General features: G+C 38.4%; 1 protein-coding gene and 1 long non-coding RNA gene across 8 annotated transcripts in view; one reads left to right on the forward strand and one right to left on the reverse strand.

Moving 5' to 3' along the window:
* Window positions 1–21,688, forward strand: part of GRIA3 (glutamate ionotropic receptor AMPA type subunit 3) — a 308,174-nt gene that overhangs the window by 131,205 nt on the left and 155,281 nt on the right. For all 7 annotated transcript variants that reach the window (XM_063721254.1, XM_063721253.1, XM_024240714.3 and 4 more), the window contains one exon: window positions 14,003–14,190. In XM_063721254.1, coding sequence (XP_063577324.1) covers window positions 14,003–14,190 — 188 coding nt within the window. The remainder of the gene's footprint in view (window positions 1–14,002; window positions 14,191–21,688) is intronic.
* Window positions 1,845–14,100, reverse strand: LOC129053032 (uncharacterized). The gene is made up of 3 exons (XR_008518160.1): window positions 13,960–14,100; window positions 4,996–5,049; window positions 1,845–1,951 (listed from the first exon to the last, which is right to left on the reverse strand). It is a non-coding gene; the product is annotated as an uncharacterized LOC129053032 (long non-coding RNA).

A 21,688-nucleotide genomic window follows, 5' to 3' on the forward strand; every position in this document is an offset into this window, starting at 1 on the left:
TTTGGGATAACTATGTACTCTTTAGGATTGGGAGAATTAAATGTGATAATGTGTACACATTGTTAGCACTGTACTCAGCCCAAAGTAGACACTCAATAAATGTTAGTTTCTATCCTTGCCCCCCCTTGACAGCCCAAGGGAAAATAGTTCAATTTAAAATCTGAGGGATGAGAGTAAAAACGTTATACATCACAATACAAGAAAACCACAAATCTCTTAGTCAAAAAATGATTTAAATTTGGCATTCAGCTATAATCCCTTAGAGATAGGAGTAACCATCTATAGCCTAAGATTCTCAGGCTAATAGAAGATGGATGTGAGAGCTTGGAATCTTCATTTCCCACTATCTCAATCAGATGATCTGTTCAGTGATACCTATTTTAAGGTGAGTCTTAATGAATGAAAGGTTTGTGGGATGGAAGTGAGGCTTTGTGGTGGAGGGCAACCAGAGTAAATCATGAGAGATGGAAAATGCTGGAGAAGGCTGTGCCTTGCATGAGAATTTGTGTGAGTAAGCAGGGTGAAACAAGCCAAAGGCTTTGGAGCCTGCGTAGATTAGAGTGGGCCCCAGTGCCAAATGGGAGTCCCAGCTAGATTTGAGGAGGAAAATACGCTTTAACACACAAACTTGTTTGTAGGTTCTCTGGCTCCTCCATGCAAAGGTACTGAAGGAAAAGAGAAGAGCCCTTAAGGAAGTCACAGATGTGTTGTAGGCAAAGTGCAAGGGATATATCCATTATGATATTCCTGTTGGATTTTAACTTTTAGTCTATATCAAAATGAATCTTTATTCAGAAAATGCCACAGAAACTTTGTTTTACATTAATATTGAAAGTTAAAAGAAGACAAGTATTGTGGTCATGGTCAAGTTTGGGATCTATCATTGGGGCAAACCATTTTGTCTTTCTGGGCTTCAGTTTCTTATTGGTGCAATGAAGAAATTGGGACCATCACTAATTCTGGCTCTCATATTTGAGAATTCTGAGAAACTTGGAAGAACTCTGGCCACCACAAACAGCCTGACTTCTCTGCAGCTCACACAAGATTCAGCCACTCTTTCTGGAACCCAAGGCCTTGACAACATTAGCCTATAACCCTCCTCCATAATGCCAAATTCACTCTCATATCCCCATTGGAAAAACTCAATTGAAAGTAAACAACTAATCAAAGTGAGTTGATCTTGGGGGTGTTTTATGTGGGTTTCTTTAGTATGGTGGATGGCACATGAAAATACTTATTTATCTTGTGAGTTTTGAACCCCATTTTGGGTGTTTCCCAAGCACATTTTGAACCACAGTATTAAGTCAAAAAGAACTTGTCTTCCTCAAGAGAACAGCTTGTTCTCTGTTGTCCTCAGGACTGTATCTTTGGCTCCTCTGTACCCTCTAGGCAAGAGTTTGCCCTTAGTATTACCTTTGACAGCCCTCCAATAGTATTAGGATCATGGAGTCTCAGCACTCCTGGAGGCACAGCAGGCAGAATAAGCTATAGTCCTTTGCACTCAGATCCAGACCCTTTTCATCTTTGGCATACATTCACCCCCACTTCCTTCCCCCTTTTCCTTCTCACTGGTAACCATCATTCATACCTCACACCCAGAACTCAGAAATGTTAAGAGGTTTATCTTGGCCTTGCTTTCTAAAAATTGAGAATGCTGAAGAATGTTCCCAGATAAGTGACTTGCCTGATGAGAAGCCTTTTGCTTAGTGGAACCTAAACACGTACTTTCTGAGCTCAAGTCTCAATTCAGTCAGTTCACTTTACAAGTCCATAGGCACAGGCCACAATGTGAACTACTCTGCACAGAAGTTCAGGGTATGGATGCTCAATATAAAATATACTCACTTCTGGGAATCTCTTCAAAGTTCATCTTCTGCTGGAGAAGGGGCAGCAGGGTGGGTGGTCATCTTCTTCTTTGTAGTCACTAGGTTCCATGTGGAATAAATGGGACCTGGGAAGAAGATGTACTGTGGCTGACTGATAGCACTCCTTCCTCCAACCCATAAGTGAAGCCCCCTTTTAATCATGCATAAGGCCTTCCCCCGACTGCCACCCAACTACGGCTGGCAAGTGCATTCTCTGGTTGTGATCTATGTTCAGCTCTCTTCCCCAGGTATCCATAAAGTGCTCACTAAAATCCACGTCACTCACTACTTGCTCTCTGGGAGACTCAGTCACAAGATCAGAGCTGGAAATTACTGATTTCAAAGGGATTAAGATGCCAAATGAGGAAATGTCATGTAAGAAACCCTATTCATGGGCATGATTAATCCTCTCATGGCATCTATTAAGAGCTCAACAGTCCATGGAGAAATTTTGAGATGACTCCTGCCCTCTGTGAGTTTGCATCGCAGGCAGTCTATCCCAGAACAATTATTTAGATACCAAACAGAAACAAGAAGGAATTACACACAATCATTGTAGTATCCCCTTCAATCCAAACCCCAGTTGCTTTCTGTTATTTTTATTCTTTTATTTTTTATATCAGATATTGTGTGGGTGAGGATCAGAGGCTTGCCTATTCTGCTTTTTCCAGATGTTAAGTAAATCTACTCCAGATGGTCTTCTAAATTTCCTTTCAGCTGACAATGCAAAGCAAGTTTACTTTCACTCAATGAAACTGACATATCTATTTGGGCATGTTTTCTTAGCTCACAGAGAGGAGAATGGAGCTACATAATTCACCAACAGGGAGACAAAGTTCAAATAAGGAATAAGATGAAAGAGAAAAATGGAAAAGGCAGGATTACATGCATTGCCAGCTTCAGAGCCAAGGTCACACTTGACAAGTAGTCAGTAGTTGCCTCCTGAAGTGAGCTATTGGAGTACTTGGAATGCCTCAAGTAAGATATTGGGGTACCTGGTACCTCAAGTTGCCAAACAATACTTGATCAATCACTTACTGTTGTCTACAATTTGCCCCTGTATTGTAAGTCTTTGATTCTAATATTAAAACATACATCCTTCATGAAGGAGGTCACAATTGAAGCTGTTATCAGTCATGGACAGTCTAGTATAAGAGTTTCATTTGGATTGAGAGACAATTTGTATTGGGAGAGAAGAAAAAGCAGAAACAACTGGGAAACTGGGGGCAACTTCTGTTCAATGATTCCACAAATTGGCCAAGTACTCATCCTAATAATGCAGCTGCAAGGAGAAGATTTGCAGAGGGTCAGCTCTTAATTAAAGGAAAATTTAAACAAATACAATTATGAGGAATGGAAGCCTCAGGGAAATATTAATTTGATAACAGTAAATTAAGGACTGAATGTCGGTGAATATTTGTCTTTACCTTGTTCCATAAAATTCACAGACTGACATCCATATGCAAATATAAAGGGGTTCTTGATCTTCCCATATCAAACTCTTCACACACAGAACAGTTTCTGTATTAGCATCTCAAATTTAGACAATCAGTATATTGATTTTGATGGAAAATAAAAGGGTTTAAATCAAGTTAAAACAAAAACAAACAACAAAACAACAAAATGTGGATTCAAATGTGCTATAGAAGTCTTTCCATGAATTATTTTTAAATGAAAGTATACTTTGTAATATGAATAATAATAGCCTGAAGTACTGGCTCTGAGTTCAGATTTTTGTATATCAGGTTTCTGAGATATGGGAAAACATACCATGAAATAACTAAATTGAGCTCATCATCTTTCTCTTTCCTCTGCCTCTATTTTTTCTTTACTTCTGTCTCAGAAACCACCTTCACACTCCATATCTAGCTTCCCCATTGCTTTACTTGGCCACAATATGCAACGGAAATTTATGGGAAATTCCATGGAGACCAAAGACATTGCAAGAAATGGAAAGAGTGGTTGGCATAAGTTTGGGTTTAAAGCCCAGGTGAGCACTAGAATAAGAGTAGAAGAGCAAATTTTGGTCAGGCACAGTGGCTCACACCCGTAATCCCAGCATTTTGGGAAGCCAAGGCAGGTGGATTGCTTGAGCCCAAGAGTTTCAGACCAGCCTGGGCAATGTAGCAAGACCTCATCTCTAAAAAAAAAGAAAGAAAATTTTATTCATCATTCACGTGATTTTTTGATGAAGAAGAATATTAATTTCATTAAAATGTCAAACTTTTATTCATGACAATGTATCATAAACATTAAAAGTAAAACTGGATTAAATATATGGCATATGTCAAGACACTTAATGTCAATATATAAAGGCTCTTATAAATCAATAATAAAGACATTAACATCACTAAAAAGTTGGACAAAGGAAATAAACAGGCAGTACTCAAAATGATGAATAAAAATGGACAAAAAAATAAAAAAGTCACTAGCTTTACTAATAAAGAAATGCTAACAAAAAAAAGAGAATCCTCTTTATTCACCTACCAAATGGGCAAATATATTGTTCAGTGCTGGCAAGGGGACAGAGAGACAAGTACTGTCATAACCTGCTAATGGGAACATAAAGTGGGACAACCTTTCTGGAGGGCAATTTGGCAGTATGTATCAAGAGCCTTAAACATGTCCATAAATGTTTGGCCCAGTATTCCTACTTTGAGATATTTATTCTATGAAAATAATTAGAGATGCTGTATGAGTGTTGTCAGCACGGCATTATTCATAATAAGGAGAGATTGGAAAACATTGAAATGTTCATGTTGTAGAATAGTTAAATAAGTTACAGTACGTCTAAAGGTTGGAATACTATGTCATCATTAAAACTCATGTTTGAAAATGTTTAATAACAAGAAAATGTTCATGATGTAATGCTAGATTTTTTAAAGGCAGGACACAAATACAGTCATGCACCACATAATGGCATTTTAGTCAATGACAGACTCCATATATGACAGTGGTCCCATAAAATTATAATACTATACTTTTACTGTGTCTTTTCTATGCTTAGATATGTTTAGATACACAAATATTTGACACTGTGCTACAGTTGCCTACTGTATTAGTTCATTTTCATGCTGCTGATAAAGACATACCCAAAACTGGGAACAAAAAAAGATTTAATTGGACTTACAGTTCCATATGGCTGGAGAGGCTTCAGAATTGTGGCGGGAGGCAAAAGGCACTTCTTACATGGTGGCGGTAAGAAAAAATGAGGAGGAAGCAAAAGCAGAAACCTCTGATAAACCCATCAGATCTCTTGAGATTTATTCACTATCATGAGAATAGGATGAGAAAGACCAGCCCCCATGATCTAATTAACTCCTCCTGGGCCCCTCCCACAACACAGGGAAATTCTAGGAGATACAATTTAAGTTGAGATTTGGGTGGGGACACAGCCAAACCATATCATTCTGCCCTGGCCTCTCCAAATCTCATGTCCTCACATTTCAAAACCAATCATGCCTTCCCAACTGTCCCCCAAAGTCTTAACTCATTTCAGCATTAATCCAAAAGTCCACAGTCCAAAGTCTCATCTGAGACAAGGCAAATCCCTTCCACCTATGAGCCTGTAAATTCAAAAGCAAGCTAGTTACTTCTTAGATACAATGGAGGTACAGGTATTTTGTAAACACAGCCATTCTAAATGGGAGAGATTGGCCAAAACAAAGGGGTTACAGGGCCCATGCAAGTCCAAAATCCAGCAGGGTGGTCAAATTTTAAAGCTCCAAAATGATCTCCTTTGACTCCAGGTCACACTGATGCAAGAGGTGGGTTCCCATGGTCTTGGGCAGCTCCACCCCTGTGGCTTTGCAGGGTACAACCTTCCTCCCAGCTGCTTTCATGGGCTAGTGTTGAGTGTCTGTGGCTTTTCCAGGGTCATGGTGCAAGCTGTCAGTGGATCTACCATTCTGGGGTCTGGAGGATGGTGCTTCTCTTCTCACAGCTCCATTAGGCAGTGCCCCAGTAGGGACTCTGTGTAGGGGCTCTGACCCCACATTTCCCTTCTGCATTGCCCTAGAAGAGGTTCTCCATGAGGGTCCCACCCCTGCAGCAAACTTTTGCCTGGGCATCCAGGCATTTCCATACATCTTCTGAAATCTAGGCGGAGGTTTCCAAACCTCAATTCTTGACTTCTGTGCCACCACAGGCTCAACACCACATGGAAGCCGCCAAGGCTTGGGGCTCCCACCCTCTGAAGCTGCAGCCTGAGCTCTATGTTGGCCCCTTTCAGCCATGACTGGAGCAGCTGGGACACAAGGCACCAAGTCTCTGGGCAGCACACAGCACGGGGACCCTGGGCCTGGCCCACAAAACCACTTTTTCTTCCTGGTCTCTGGGCCTGTGATGGGAGGGGCTGCCATGAAGGTCTCTGACATGTCCTGGAGATATTTTCCCCATGGTCTTGGGGATTAACGTTAGGCTCCTTGCTACTTATGCAAATTTCTGCAGCCCGGTTGAATTTCTCCTCAACAAATGTTTTTTTCTTGTCTACTGCATCGTCAGGCTGCAAATTTTCTGAACTTTAATGCTCTGTTTCCCTTTAAAGATGGAGTGCTTTTAACAGCACCCAAGTTTTAAATGCTTTGCTGCTTAGAAATTTCTTCTGCCAGATACCCTAAATCATCTCTCTCAAGTTCAAAGTTCCACAGATCTCTAGGGCAAGGGCAAAATGCCACCAGTCTCTTTGCTAAAACATAACAAGAGTCACCTTTGCTCCAGTTCCCAACAAGTTCCTCATCTCCATGTGAGACCACCTCAGCCTGGACCTTATTGTTCATATCACTATCAGCATTTTTGTCAAAGCAATTTGACAAGTCTCTAGGAGGTTCCAAACTTTCCCACATTTTCCTGTCTTCTTCTGAGCCCTCCAAACTGTTCCAATCTCTGCCTGTTACCCAGTTTGAAAGTTGCTTCCACATTTTTGGGTATCTTTTCAGCAACGCCCCACTCTACTGGTACCAATTTACTGTATTGGTTCGTTTTCACACTGCTGATAAAGACATACCCGAAAGTGGGAACAAAAAGACGTTTAATATGGACATACAGTTCCACATGGCTGGGGAAGCCTCAGAATCATGGCAGGAGGCAAAAGGCACTTCTTACATGGCAGCAGCAAGGAAAAATGAGGAGGAAGCAAAAGCAGAAACCCCTGATAAACCCATCAGATCTTGTGAAACTTATTCACTAACACAAGAATAGCACATGAAAGCCCAACCTCCGTGATCCAATTACCTCCCCCCTGGGCCACTCCAACAACACAGGGGAATTCTGGGAGATACAATTCAAATTGAGGTTTGGGTGGGGATACAGCCAAACCATATCACCTACAGTATTCAGTACAGTAACATGCTGTACAGGTTTGTATCCTAGGAGCAATACGCTATGCCATATAGCCTAAGTGTGTAGGAGGCTATTCCATGTAGGTTTGTGGAATACACTCTATGATGTTTGCACAATGACAAAATCACCTAACAACGCATTTCTCAGAATGTATCCCCATCGTTAAGTGATCAATGACTGCATTACAATCCATTTTGCTAAAATAAAAAGTGTGAAGTCTATTTATATAAAATAGAATATAAAGAGGGATAAAGTCACCTATACTTTTTCTTTTAATTTTTGTACTTTCTGTTTTTCCAAATGTCCAAACTGAACATATTAACTTTATACTTAGAGAGAAATACCCAGATGCTACCTCAGAAAGGGAAAGATATTTGTAAAGTGCTTTAAGTACATCTGGGTTTGCTTCCCACATACTGTAATCAAGGTTTCCAGATTCTTCATCTACCACAGGAAGAAGCAATTTGTAACCCTGGCCTGAGCCCTCCCTTCTTGCCTCTGTGTCTTTATTAGCTGATGTCTAGGTGGTATATAGCCCTTCTTGAAACATGCCTTTCTCACCCAGAACCTTTCTGCTGGTCATGAAGAACATCTCAGGGGAAAAAAAAGGCCTTCTTTAATATGCCACATCTGTATTGGGTAGCCCTTAGAATAGGTCAGTGATTCTCCACTCTGGCTGTACATGAGAATCCCCCAGGGAGATTAAAACAAAACAAAACAAAGCCCAGGAATCACTTTGAGAGATCATTATTTTATTGCTCCAGAGTAAGCCTTGGCCATCCATTTTTCATACTTCCTAGGGTAACTGTAATGTGCAACCAGCATTGAAAGCCACAGAGGTAGGTGAAGACACAGAAAAGGAAAGAAAGAAATGGTTTTTTCAGCTGATTTCAGTTGAGTAACATAGACAGGAATGGACACTAACCTTCTGGGGACCTGTCTCACCATTGTCTTCCCACTCCACTGGCCCCTGAGATACCCCATATCTACAAGCTGTTCATTTGTTAAACTCTGTAAGATCATCAAGCACATCACCAATTTTCAAATTCATCATCTGAATTACCCCATAAGATGGGCAGACTCAAAAACAATGTTAACATTCTCTTTTGTTTTCCTTCCAAACTCATTCATGTTAAGGTCACTGCTAAATGTACGTGTGTTCGCTGAAAGGATAACACATTATGCCATTAGCTATTTTTACGCTGGCACCTGGAAAAGGGAAGGGTGCTGAGGGAATTGAGCATAGGATAGGAAAGTTTTAATATGGGGAAAGAGGAAGAAAAAGACTGGGATTGGTAGTGATAGGCCTACTCAAGGTACTGGGGAGACAGGGAAGCGAACATCAGGATGTTGTGTGACATCAAAAAGAGAAGAGAAAAGGACGTGAGGAATCAAGTTCTGTCCACACCAAAATGTTGCTAAGGGTCATCTTAAAATGAGAGCTATAAAGTAAGTTGGATATGATGCACTTGAAAGACCACTAAATGGGAAGCCAAGAGACTTGCTTACAGGGTCAATACTAGGGCAAGGTAAGTGAGGCTGCACTTGTGCAACCCTCAGAAAGTGCCTTCTTGAATATTTACCCTAGGTGCTTCACCTGCCTCACCTTAGCTCCAGCTCTGCTTGCTTAGATTCCAGTCTCACTTCAGATTCTAAACTAACTGTGTGATATTTGGCAAGTCACTTCCCCTGTCTAAGCACCACCCCTCAAACCCGAGAAGCTCCACTTTTACCTGTCTTAGATATTGGGTTTCCATATAAATTTCATTTGAAAAGAGTTACAGAGCTTTAAAAATTGTATCCTACTTCTCTGAGTCATCTGTAAGAGTACTAGCCTGTAATACTGTGGTTCTATGTCTAATAATTGTAAGCTACAGGAGTTTTCATGGGCCACTTTAAGCCTCTCTTTATCAACCTGAAAATATTGACAAGGTAATTTCTAGCACAGGCCACTGGAAAAGTATTGAATTACCCTCTGGGAAAGACCAACTTGCCTCTCTAGAACATTTCGAGAGGGCCAGTAAACCTTTTTGGGGCTTTATGGCAAACCCTCTGAGAATCACAGCCAGGCACAAATTGCTATAAATGTCAACACTCATGAGAAGCCAGTTCATCAATATCAGCAACTTCCATCATTTGGGGGACTGTTAAAAGACCCCGTCAGAAGTACAAATGATGTGGCTCTGAGAGATCTGGTACAGATTCACAGCTGACAGCAGGTGGTGATAGTCCCTGCCGGAAGATGCACAACAGGAACAAAATTATCCTCAACTATATTTTCTTGGGTATCTTTATTATGAACTTCCATATGTCAATATCCTACTTATTGTTCTTCTGTGTTTTCAGATCAAATACTAAATGTGTTCAGCATGGAGCGGTTTTTCACTTGTTTATACATTGAACAAAATCCTGGCCTTCTTTCCCCTGTGAAAATGATTTTGACAATTGTATATTTGAGATCTTTTTGTATCTGATGCTATCCCTGTCATGAGGTCAACCTCATAGTCACAGATGAATCCCCCAGAAACAAACTGAAATAGAGATTCACATGCAAGAAGTTTATTGGCTGGTACTCTCATTGTCAGCAATTGTGGGAAGAAGAGAAGGACGCAGGTTTGGGCACAAAGAGAAAATGAGCTATGGTGCAGTCATAACAAAGCCTCAGCTCCCTTCAGGGAGCTCTGAAGCTAGGATGACTTACCCTTAGAGTTACCTCGCTGGGGGTATGAGGGTTGTGCCTTTCTATCCTGTGGCAATCAGTCATTGGATGCAGGATACCCCAGGAAAGGGTCATAACCTTAAGCTGCAACTTGTCCAACGACCGAAGGAATAAGTTCTATGGTGCTGAAGGAGGATCTGGGTGGTACAGCACAGCATCCACCACACTACCCTTTGCCAAGATTATCACACCTTATTTGCCAAGAGTAGCCCAACCACCACTCCAGTAGGATTAAATTGGTCATAGCTGCAGCCCAGTTCTTCATCCATAAGTTCCTTCCCAAACCTTGCCACAAACTATGTTATACTGGTATAATGCAGATTACAATCTAGCATTCACCCACTTACCTATATGGTAACTACCATTCTTTAAAATGAGGAAGAAGAGGAAAGTGGATAGCAACAGCAGTCTGGAATCAGAATGAGAGAATTTGCTGCTCAAGTAAAAGTAGTTTTTAGTGTTGCAAAATTGGGCACGTTAAAGCTCACAGAGAGTGGATGACAATTCTGAAGCTGCTAAAACAGCAGGCTTATTTTTACAAAGCCAAGGGTTTGTTACGTACCTCCCCTCCTACAAGCACCAATGCCTGTTTTTTTATCTGCCTCCTGTGTCAAATTTTTCTCTTTTTTTTCTCCCTCAAGCGCATATTCACTCTCTTTGGTCAGCTTCATCAGGAAACAGTCAAACTACAATAAATTAGGTATGAAAACAAATAAAAGCTTTTCTTGGGCTGCTCAGTGACAGGTACTGAGCTGAGGTGACCATTCCCCGCAGGGTTCTATAGTACACAGCCACATGCTTAAGCAAACACAGAGAAATTCTGCATGGTAAAAGACACTGCAGTATCCAGCCATGGTTCTGACTTGCTCAAAAAATGTGAGCAAGGCTCATAGCCCAGGAGGTCCCAGACATGCCCTCATAAAAAGCAGTGTGCTTTTTCTACTTAATTTTTGAATAGGTAATACATTCACATGGTTCAAAGAACAAAAGTATAAAAAGATTTGTAAGTCAGTGTTTAGTAAAATGCCTCTCATTTGTGGCAGTATGCAGCCTACAAAGGAGCTCTCATCTATCATCTATGTCTTCCAGAAGCCTATGTTCTGAGAGGACAGCATGAGTTGTACTTCTTTTTAATCTTTATTGTTTTTGTACTTACAGAAAATAATACCTGCTTCTTGTAAAAGGGCCAAATTTTACATAAATAAATGACAGTGAAAATAAAAGTTCTTGGTAATCCTACATCTCAGAGATAACTCTGCCAAGTCCTTCAGATTTTTTCCACACATATAGAAACATATAGTTTCTTTACAAAATAGAATTATAACATAAATGCTATTTAACAGCTTGTTTTTTCTATTATTACCCATTATCCAATATATTATATATACTGTACAAATCTTTTCTTGTTAGTATATACAGATTGAGCTGTCTTTTAAACAATAGCATAGTATTCTATGTGTATTTACTATAATTTTTATCCAGTTTTATTTTAAAATTTTAAATGTCTGTGACATAATTCTTTAAACCCATTTCTCCATTGCTTATAATTAATTTACCATGAATTCAAATCTACTCATTTCTGGAGAAATTAATGAGAAGTCAGTAAAGGAAGTTTCATGGGCAAAGAAGATAATCCAGAAAGGTCTGCAGGTGTAGACAGACGTGCCTGTTAAATGGACAGACAAGTGTGGCTGCCTGGAGTACTGAATAAGTGAGTGAGGCCATTTTCCAGATTTGAATGAATTTGAAAATAAGGGAGAAGTGGGGACTGGAATGGGGTGAGGGATTAAACAAAGGGAGATAAAAGCAAGTTGGAATGGAAAAAATCTTGATACATGGATGGTGAGACTTTCCAGACGAAAGATTTTTATGGAGAGAACTGACATGTTTTAGTTGAATCTAAGCTTAATACTAATTAACAATATAATTTGGGTATTTAAAAATATTGGCAAAGGCTGCTAAAATAACAACCCACGTCAAAGCAAGCAATAATCTCGTTGTCGTCCACACTGATCAGATCACATTGGAATTATCAGGATCAATAAAATATTGACAGATATCCATAGGAGAGAGCAACAGTGAGGGAACTTGTCATCATGCCATAAAAGTAAAAGTGGAAGGACTGGGACGTCTTTAGCCTGAGGAAAAGAATGAAGGGGAAACATGCTAACTGCCTTCAAAAATGTGAAGGACTGACACATGCAAAAGGGGTTAAATTTGCTCTGTGTCATCCCAAATGGTGGAATAAGACCAATGAGTAGAGATTACAAGAAGGCTTATTTTGATTCAACACATGAACAGCTGTATTCTGCTAAAGGGCCTTTAAAAAATTTACTTTAAATATATTAAAGACTCTGTCCACTTTCATTAACATTATTATTTAGCCAATGTTTTCTTCATAAATAGTACAAAAGTAAAATTCAACTCAGTCCTTGATGAAGTTTCATAAATTCTTAATTAGTGAAATTCAAAATAATGAGGCTTTATCGTACACTGCTTAAGAAAGATTTTCAATTGCCTTAATCTCTTTCTTCCTATGTTTATTTCTCAATCCCATGCCTTGGCCTACCATGTCCCCTCAACTCCCACTGAAGCAGAGAGCACATCAACAACCCACACGAAAATGTAAATCTGAGAAATAAATATGCGTGGTTGGTTTAAAAAGAGAAAGAATTAACATTTAAAGCAATGGTAATTTACTCTGATCTGTAATTTTGAGCTCCTGTGCTGAAATTGCTCATTTGGAAATTACCAAGTGCTTGGGTCTCATTTGTGATCTTCTTCCTGCATACACCCAGCACACAAAGGAGTCATAATGACCGGCTGAGTCACTGCTGCCATCTCCCTGAAGCGTGCTCTTCAAATGTCAATACCCATTTTCTATGGTACAATGAAGAAAATTCCAAATTGTAACCTGCTTACACTAAAGGGTGAGCCCGAAACAGCACAGAACCTGGAATATGCTCAAAGGGCATCGCAATCCTCTCCCATTCTCTTTTCCTCCAGTCATCAAATTGCTATGGCATGGATCATTTTGGCTTTGCAAATCATCCCTATCACCCACTCCCATTAGTCATTACTTGAATTTAAATGAAAAACTATTTAGGTTTATGGGAAGAAATGAGCTGCTTTTGGCAATATCCCAATAAAATTATATCTATAGTTGAAGTTATATTCAGATATGGATTCCAACCAGAAGCAAAACTATAGACACAATGTAGTATTAGAGACATGAATACTCTAAAAGACCAGCATGTAGAAAACTCTTGTGCTATTCTTATGGATCATACTTCAGATGTTTTGTTCTTCCCAACTTCTTAAACCCTAACTCCAAAAAGGTTACCCAAAACTCAAGCATCAGATCTTTTCTCTTTTTCTCATTCAACATAGATCCAGGGTAATAGTAGCTAACAGTTGTCAAATGTAAATTAGATAAAAAGGAACCAGGAATTCCTGGTAAATTTAATTGAGAAAGGGAAAGAACTCAGGAAAGCTTAATATGACTGAACTTTTTAATAATGTTGTGATCAAGAGCTCACGAGTATGATATCTTTGTTATAGACTGTCTTTTTCAGGTTTTCATAAAATTATTTTACTTGGGAGACACAATTTACCTTGTTGGATAGTCTTTCTATGTAAGGAGAAGCCATATTATAATGAGGCGCTATCTCTACTGAAGTTGTTTATAATTTGCCAGAATGCTTATATAGAAGATGAAATAAATGAGCTTCAACTGCAGTAAGGAAATTGCAGGCAGTTGTAAGAAGTTCTTGATTTTATTCCATAGATATTTTGATAGTGCATGTCAATAAAAGCAATTAGATAATATAATTCAGCTGTGAGCTCTCATGTAGCCACTTGATGCCTGGTGCCCAAAAGTTGTAGAATCTTCTTTCCTTTACAACAAAATGGAAGTGCGAACTGTCTGGAGGGTTAAGGCTGAGGTTATGAGTAAGCCTGCTTTCCATAATGGATAAGGTTCAAAGGCACCTGATGGACTGTGAATAGAAATTCAGTAGAATTTGTAATACCTACAGAAAGATTTTTAAATCATTGAAGCTGTTTTTCCTTCCTTCAGGATTTTCCATCCTCCAAGCGATTATGGAAGCAGCAGTGCAAAACAACTGGCAAGTGACAGCAAGGTCTGTGGGAAACATAAAGGACGTCCAAGAATTCAGGCGCATCATTGAAGAAATGGACAGGAGGCAGGAAAAGCGATACTTGATTGACTGCGAAGTCGAAAGGATTAACACAATTTTGGAACAGGTACGTTTGAGATTTATTTCACCGCCAGCCAACATGTTAAATTATCAACCTGAGGCAGCTCCCATATCTGCTAATAAATTAAGTAGCCAACAGACTAAACGTGCCAACAGTTTTTGATAGTCTCTTTAATCCTTTTTTCCTCCCCAGTGGCTGCAGAAAAAAAAAAAAAAAAGAAAGAAAGAAAAGAGAAGAAAATCTAAGCTGTTGAAAATTGCATACCATGATTAATCTGGAAGTATTTGCAATTTAATGCTACCTATCAGATAAACATATCCCTCCACACCTCTGTTTCATACACAACTGACTTTCAAAGTAATCCCCTTCCTTTCCCATACCTTCTTCCCAACAGGGAACAGACAAGGGACTAAGCAAGTGCAAAGGGAAAGGGTTTTTGTTTCAGGAGCCTCATTGCTGGAATACGTACTATTTCCAGATCCTTCTAAAGATCACCACCCATTCTTGATGACTATGGATAGACAGACTGTCAGGACAGTACTCACCAAGTTTTGAATTTGTCTATATTTTTGCAGATTATCCCTCTGGATCAGAGACAGAGAGAGAGAGAACAATTTAAGACCATTTTTTCCCCATTTTATAACTTTTTAATTCATTCACTCCACAAATATTCATTTAAGACCCATTACATGCTGACAATGTGGGCAACAATTTATCACTGTCCCATAATTTCTCAAAGGAGAAATAAGATCTTGTATTACTTTAAAATAACATAATTTTAAATAACAGTCTTGCTCTGTCTCAAAAAAAATTATGTTATTTTAAAGGCCAACATGGTGAAACTCCATCTCTATTAAAAATAGAAAAATTAACTGGGCGTGGTGGCGGGCACCTGTGATCCCAGCTACTCAGGAGACTGAGGCACGAGAATCGCTTGAACCCGGGAGGCAGAGGTTGCAGTGAGCTATGATTGCACCACTGCACTCCAGCCTGGGCAACAGAGCAAGACCATTTTTAAATAAGAAGTAGCATATGAGAAAAATGTTTATGCTTTTAAAAATAGAATTCAATGGGCCAAAATATATTCATTATTAAGCTTGGGTATTTAAATTTAAGACTAAAAAATATTAGAAGAAATGTTTTACCCTAAACCAGATCTGTTCAGGGTAGAGTCAAGCTGAAATGTGAAGAAAGTTTATCACTTTCCTTAGAAGTTTCAATTTGCCAGTTAATAACAAAGTGTCCACACTGCCACAAACAAAACTGTAAGGGAAACATTTCCATTCTAATTCAATCCCAGTGTACCTAGGGGCCAAAACAGCTTCAGATATTGAAATTATAGTGAGCAGCTATTGCCTGGGAGAGCTGTTTTATAGCAAATTAAATATTAATAATTTGTCAGATATGCCCCCATAAGAAGAGAAATGCAAACAAAAATAGGTGACAAAAGGAAAGAGAAGGGAAGAGAAGGAAGGAAGGGAGGAAAGGACAAAGGGAGAAAGGGAAGGAGGGAAATTGCTGACTCTATATCGTAGAAATACAAAGTGTCCCCTTGTTAAGATCAGCATTACCCTCTAGTGAATCATACTTCACAGAAAATCTAGAGCACTAGCCTGGTTAAATCAAGTTTCTCAACTAACATTCTCTTGAGCTACACAAATGATATACCTGCCCCTTCCCCCCCACAAAAAAAAAATACCTTCCTTTGATTTTCTTAGATCTTGAAAGTGAAGAATCAGGTCAGTGATGTTGGTGTATGTACTAGATGCCCTCTAAAATTTTATACCAAAATAGCCTTTTAGTGGGTGACCTACTTAATAGCCCAAAGCAGAAGAACATCCTCCTTGTCATACTTTGTTTTTCTTCTTTTGTATTAGTGACTTTGGCTTCTTAGATATCTTATATTCTGTTAAAGTCTTTTGGATTTTATAGAACTTTATACTGCAGTCTGGGATTTTTCAGCATTATGTAATAGAAAAGCAGTGGGTAGAGCTCTGAATTCTGTATGATTGTGGGACCTTGGGCACTTAAATATCTATGCCTCAGTTTTCTCATCTACATAATGGAGAAAATAAAATTTTCTCTACATCACATGGTTGGTATAATTGCTTTAAAAAGCATAAAATGCTACAGAAAAAACAATCATTATTACTAGACACTTTCAGGAAAACTAAACTAATATCATTCAAAAACTCTATTCTCTTTTCATGTCATACTTCTCCATCTTCCTTTCTTCTATATGCACATTCACAGTATCCTTTAAAACATTTGCTATACAATTTTTCAGGAAACATTGTTCAAAGAAAAGTTTTAGCAACATCTAGGTAAGGATAGAGAGTTACTTTCATTTATTCTTTTTCCTTCTTTCAAAAAATTGTCATAAAACCATCAACTCATGATTGTTTTCTCTGCCATTTCAGGTGTTCTTACTAGGCCATAAATTCTATGAGGGAAGGACTAGATTTATCTTGTTCACTATTATATCTCCAGTGTCCAACAGAGTAACTGGCACATAGTGTTGGATGAATGAATGGATAGATGGATACTGAACAAGAACATTTCAGAAGTTCCACTGCAATTTTGCTGTATTTCCATCCAGAGGCAAAAAAGTACCTACAGTTACATGATGTGATTATTATTAAAGTACACATTTTCTCAAAGGTGTGGCTTTCTGCTTAAGCTTATTCCAATGATCTAGTGAATTTGCCATAATTTATTTTACGAAAATAAATTTTCATTAAACAAATGATCTAAATTAAGCAGCAACTTCAACATGATATTTATTTATAGAAAACATTTTTTAAAGACATCGAATACTAAAATACAGAGATATCTATCATCTTTCTCATTGGTTCCTAACCAGTCTTTTGATAAATTTATCATACTTCACTATACAGATCCTGATTGGAATGATAGCATTTATAATCCAACCTGTATTAAGTTCTCCCTAGAGATGCTCCCATCCTCCAAGAGTGTATTCAGCTCTGTTTGAGATCATTTTTATGGAAGGAAACTTCTACAGTCTCCCACAAAATGATATATCATACCAGTATCTGAGGTAGAAGAGCCTGTTACACCACTATAACACTGTTTCCTATAGATCAGATTTTGGCATAAGTTAAGTTTATATTGTACTCTATATCCAATGAGTGTTAATAAAAATGCCTCAATGTGGTGCAATTTTAAAATATAAGCAGGTCTTCAACATAGTGTTATATAGCATAACCTCCTCATGTCATGATATAAGTTCTGGTTTCCCCTGTGAATATTCAAATACATAAGGTAAATCAAAATTCTTTCAATATTTTTTCCCCAAAGCTCTTTTTCTTTTAACTGTTTCAACCCTTGAGATTACATTACGGGAAAAATTCAATTAGGTATCAATCTGTCTTTCACATCTCTATTTAATAGTTAATCTACCAGAGAAGCATTCTAAACTTACAGATATAAGAATTAACATAGAAAAGGACAGCACCAGAGAGAGATGAAACCATGAAGGGTTGGTAGGGCACACAGAGAATATTTAGAGACTGTATATCCTGAATTCAAGAATTAAGAGCACTTTCCATAAGAAGGTTTAGGTGTACAAGGGTGAATGAACCATTGGCCTGACCCAATATAGCATTCCTATTATTGTGTTGTGCTTATGAAGCTCTCCTCACTGGTGGACAGCTGCCTTACTCAATTCAATGACCAATCTAAACATTAATTTTTGAAAAGGTTGCCTCTCTGGGAGTTATCTATTCTGAAGAGATCCTCCACCACAGTAATATATACCTTATGGCTTTGTTGCACCCTTAATATCTATTCAGAGATGCTGCATAACAGCGTTTCAGAGCATGGACTCTGGAGCCAGTCTGCATGGATTCTGTCACTTACTATCTTTGTGACCCAAGGCAAGTTATTCAATTCTCTGTGCCTCCATTTTTTCGTAGTAAAGTGAGAGTGATAACTGTACTATGATGAGTTAATATATGCAAACCATTTAGAAAGGTGCCTGACACGTAGTGTTTATATAGTGCTTTGATGCCAAAACAAAGTGTTTTCACATAGATAATCTGATTTGACACCCACTATAGGAGGCAGGCAGAGCAGATAGGTTTTATCCCAAATTTACAGATGATAAATTGAAACTTGGAGACATTTATATGACTTGTTTAAATGTAACCCTCTGCTCAATCCTAGTAAGTGGCAGAGCAAGGATAAAACTCAAGTCTTCTGATTCCTCATACAGTTCTCTTGCCCCTACACTGCACCACCTCTTTTAATTTGTAAGTTACTCATTAAATAAATATTTAGCCAATGCCAAAACTTGGATTTGGCTTGCTTATCAGGTTAAATATTAAAACAGTTGAAAAACAATTAGAGAAGATCCAAAGAAGAGCAGCAAAAATATGATTAAAGTGTTAGAAAATGGGGCCTGTGAGGAAAGGCTAAATGAGTTGGGGTTGTTTAGCCTGGTGAAAGAGAGCCAAGAGGTAGTTTAATCACCTTCTCAAGTATAAAGAGTTATCACAAAAAGGGCACTGACCAACTGTTCTGCATGCCTAAGGACAGTACCAGAGCAAATGAGCTTAACTAGACTAGAGAGAGAGTCAGTATTAGAAACCACTCATTATAAAACAGAGAGGAAATGAAGACAGTAAAATCTCACCAGTTCAGGCTATATGAAGGTGAAGCCATACTGAATTAGTGAAAAGTCAGATCTAGATATGTCTTAACATTGTTTTCAAGAATATACAAATATTCCAAATTAATCCTGTGTGTTGACAAGTAAATATCCTTATAGAAGACTTATTTAGTAAATAGATAAAAGTATTTTCTAATTTGTCTATTCATTATATATCTAAAAGGCTGTCCCCTTAAAAAGATTTACACAGTCCTCCTTCAGTCTTAACCATGTTTCTCTTTATTCCATAGAAAATTTACAGACAAGTCTCAGCATATCCTCTGCCTAAATTATAGCATGTGCTAATCTAGTGGGGCGCAAACCAATATGTTTCAATGTTCTACCTAAAATATTATATAATGTATAATTTCCTCTTGAGATATTCCAGGCTAAAATCACTTCATCATGGATGATGTGAAGGTAGCATTTCTTAAGGACAGATTCCTGAAGCAGATCAATCCTTCAGGTAGATTGCATTTCAGAAACCCCAGCTGTCACTTTGAAGATGGTAGTTTTAAGAAATGAAAGCAAGTCAGTTTCCTAAATAAAACAGTATTAGCAAGATGAACAACATTAGGGGCCCTTCTAAATTATGAGACTGTAACTCAAAGGGGAGAGTGCTCACACTTCAAAATATGTCTAGAAATTGTGGTCACTAGAGCACTGTTTCCTACAGCTGGACCTAGGACAAGTGAAGCAAAAATGTTATAGCTACATGCTTGCTCCCTGCCTCACGCTCACTCAGCAGATAGTGGTACTGCCCAGTTCCTCTCCACTTTGTTGGTCCCTTTTTATTCCAGCCCTTACTCTCAATGTTCCATGTAGAACATTAAGCTCACTTACCAATCCAAAAGACAGTTTGGGTTAGCATTCTTTCTTTTTGGAATATTTTGTTTGCCATATAGTTGAGTAAACACAAGCTTGGGAATCAAATAGACATGATTTCTAATTTTAGCTCCCTGATTTCCTTGTTGTGTGACAACGGGGGAGGTGACAATTTCTTTGGGGCTCATTTTTCTCAGCTTAAAAGACTGTTCCACTACCTTCCTTTCATGGTTGTTGTGAGGATCAAATAAGATTATATGTGGAAAGCACTTGGTACAGTGCTTGGCACTCAGTAGGTACTCAGTAACTGATAACCATAGCTATTTGCTCATGAGTGGTGAGTTTCTGTGTTCATGAAAATGAGTTATTTGAGAATTATTGCTGAAGAACAATGTCCTTGTGGCTTCCCCAAGGTGTCAGTTCAATCTAAGGTCATGTCATGAGAGCAAAGTCTGAGAGTTGGGCTATGCTCAGGTCTCACTAATATAAGTTTAGCATGTTAGAAAACCTCTCTGGTTTTTTTTTTCCTGTGATATAACACTGGGTAACACATGTTGATTGATAAGCTCAAGAACAATTTGAGGATTAACTAGATTTTTCAGCATCACCTAAATTAATTAAAGGCACTAAAACCTTGAACCACATATGCTAACTGGGCATTTTTAATAACAAATATATATGTATTGAATGCTTACTATGTTTCAGATATTATTTTAAGCAATGTATGTGTATATATGTGTATGCTTATATATCTCATATGAGTTAATCCTCATATTATCCCTGTAGGTAGATGGAAATATTATTTCCATTTTACAAATGAGGAAATTGAGACTTAGAAGTCATGTAACTAATAATTGGTAGAGCTGGAACTTGAACCCAGGGAGGTTGACACCAGGTACTGTTAATCACTGCTCTGATTGGCCTCACATCTGACAGAATTTTCCAATCAGAATAGATTCAACCAGAAGTTATCAGACTTCTTGATACCCTCATATCTTTTGCCTTATTCCATAGTATTCCCTTTCATCCTATGCAAAGTCTGAAAAAGAAGATGGTCAGGAGCCATGGTTAATATAAATTATAAATTTGGAGGGACAGGGATACAGAAGTAAATTACTCAAATTTTTCTTCCTCTTCTCCACACCTACTGCCACAACTTACCCTGAAGCACTAAGTCTGATCAGACTCTTCAATGCTAGAGTTTATCTAAAACATTTTCTATACTTAGGATTCTAAAGTTCTTCTAGAGACCTGCTTTCAGAGACATGGTTATAAGCAGAGAGTTAAACAGTCTTCCGCCACTAAATAGTAGTCGCTGTATACTTCACTTAGGTCTCTGTGTCCTCCATGACATTCAGATTTTATGGTGGGTTGGGTACTAGATGACAGACAGTACAGCTATACTGGAGCCACCCTAAAGCAAATCAGGATATCATTTCTTTACCAGCCTATGTCTAGTGTGGGCTGGATGAGAAGTCTTTCAGCATCTTCAAAAGACAAACACAAGTAAAGGATATGACAGATGTTATTACCTGGATTTCAGAGGTCAATCTGAAGTCATGCCCCCATGAGAGAAACAAGGAGTATACAGAAAGGGATCTCTTGCAGTAGAAGATAAATTGCTTAGCTACCTAAGAAATTACTGAATATTCAGGAGGTAATTCATAAAGAAGAAGGAAGGCAAATGGGATCAGACCTCCAGAATGGGCATTGTAATTTACATGGAAACTGTCCCAGACAAGAGCCAGCCAACTGTTGTGAGGTTAAGTGTCACACAAGGGCTTATATTCAGAATACTATACCAGGCACTATTGGGAGCAACAAAAGTTCTTTCTTTCTTTTTTAAGTATTTGTAATAGCCCTTAGCAATGTGATTCAAGTCAGAGAGCAGCATCTTGACAAATGCAAAATAATATAACAAAAACTAGGTATGTAAATACTGATAGAATGAAAGAAATTAGAAAAGCCTAGAACTTATTTTTGCATACGATTGAATCAACTATGAAATGTAAGGTGAAAGTGTTCGTAGTACCTATAATATCTCTCCAT

This window comes from Pongo abelii, chromosome X (assembly GCF_028885655.2).
Source record: "Pongo abelii isolate AG06213 chromosome X, NHGRI_mPonAbe1-v2.0_pri, whole genome shotgun sequence".
NCBI classification, from domain to species: Eukaryota; Metazoa; Chordata; class Mammalia; order Primates; family Hominidae; genus Pongo; species Pongo abelii.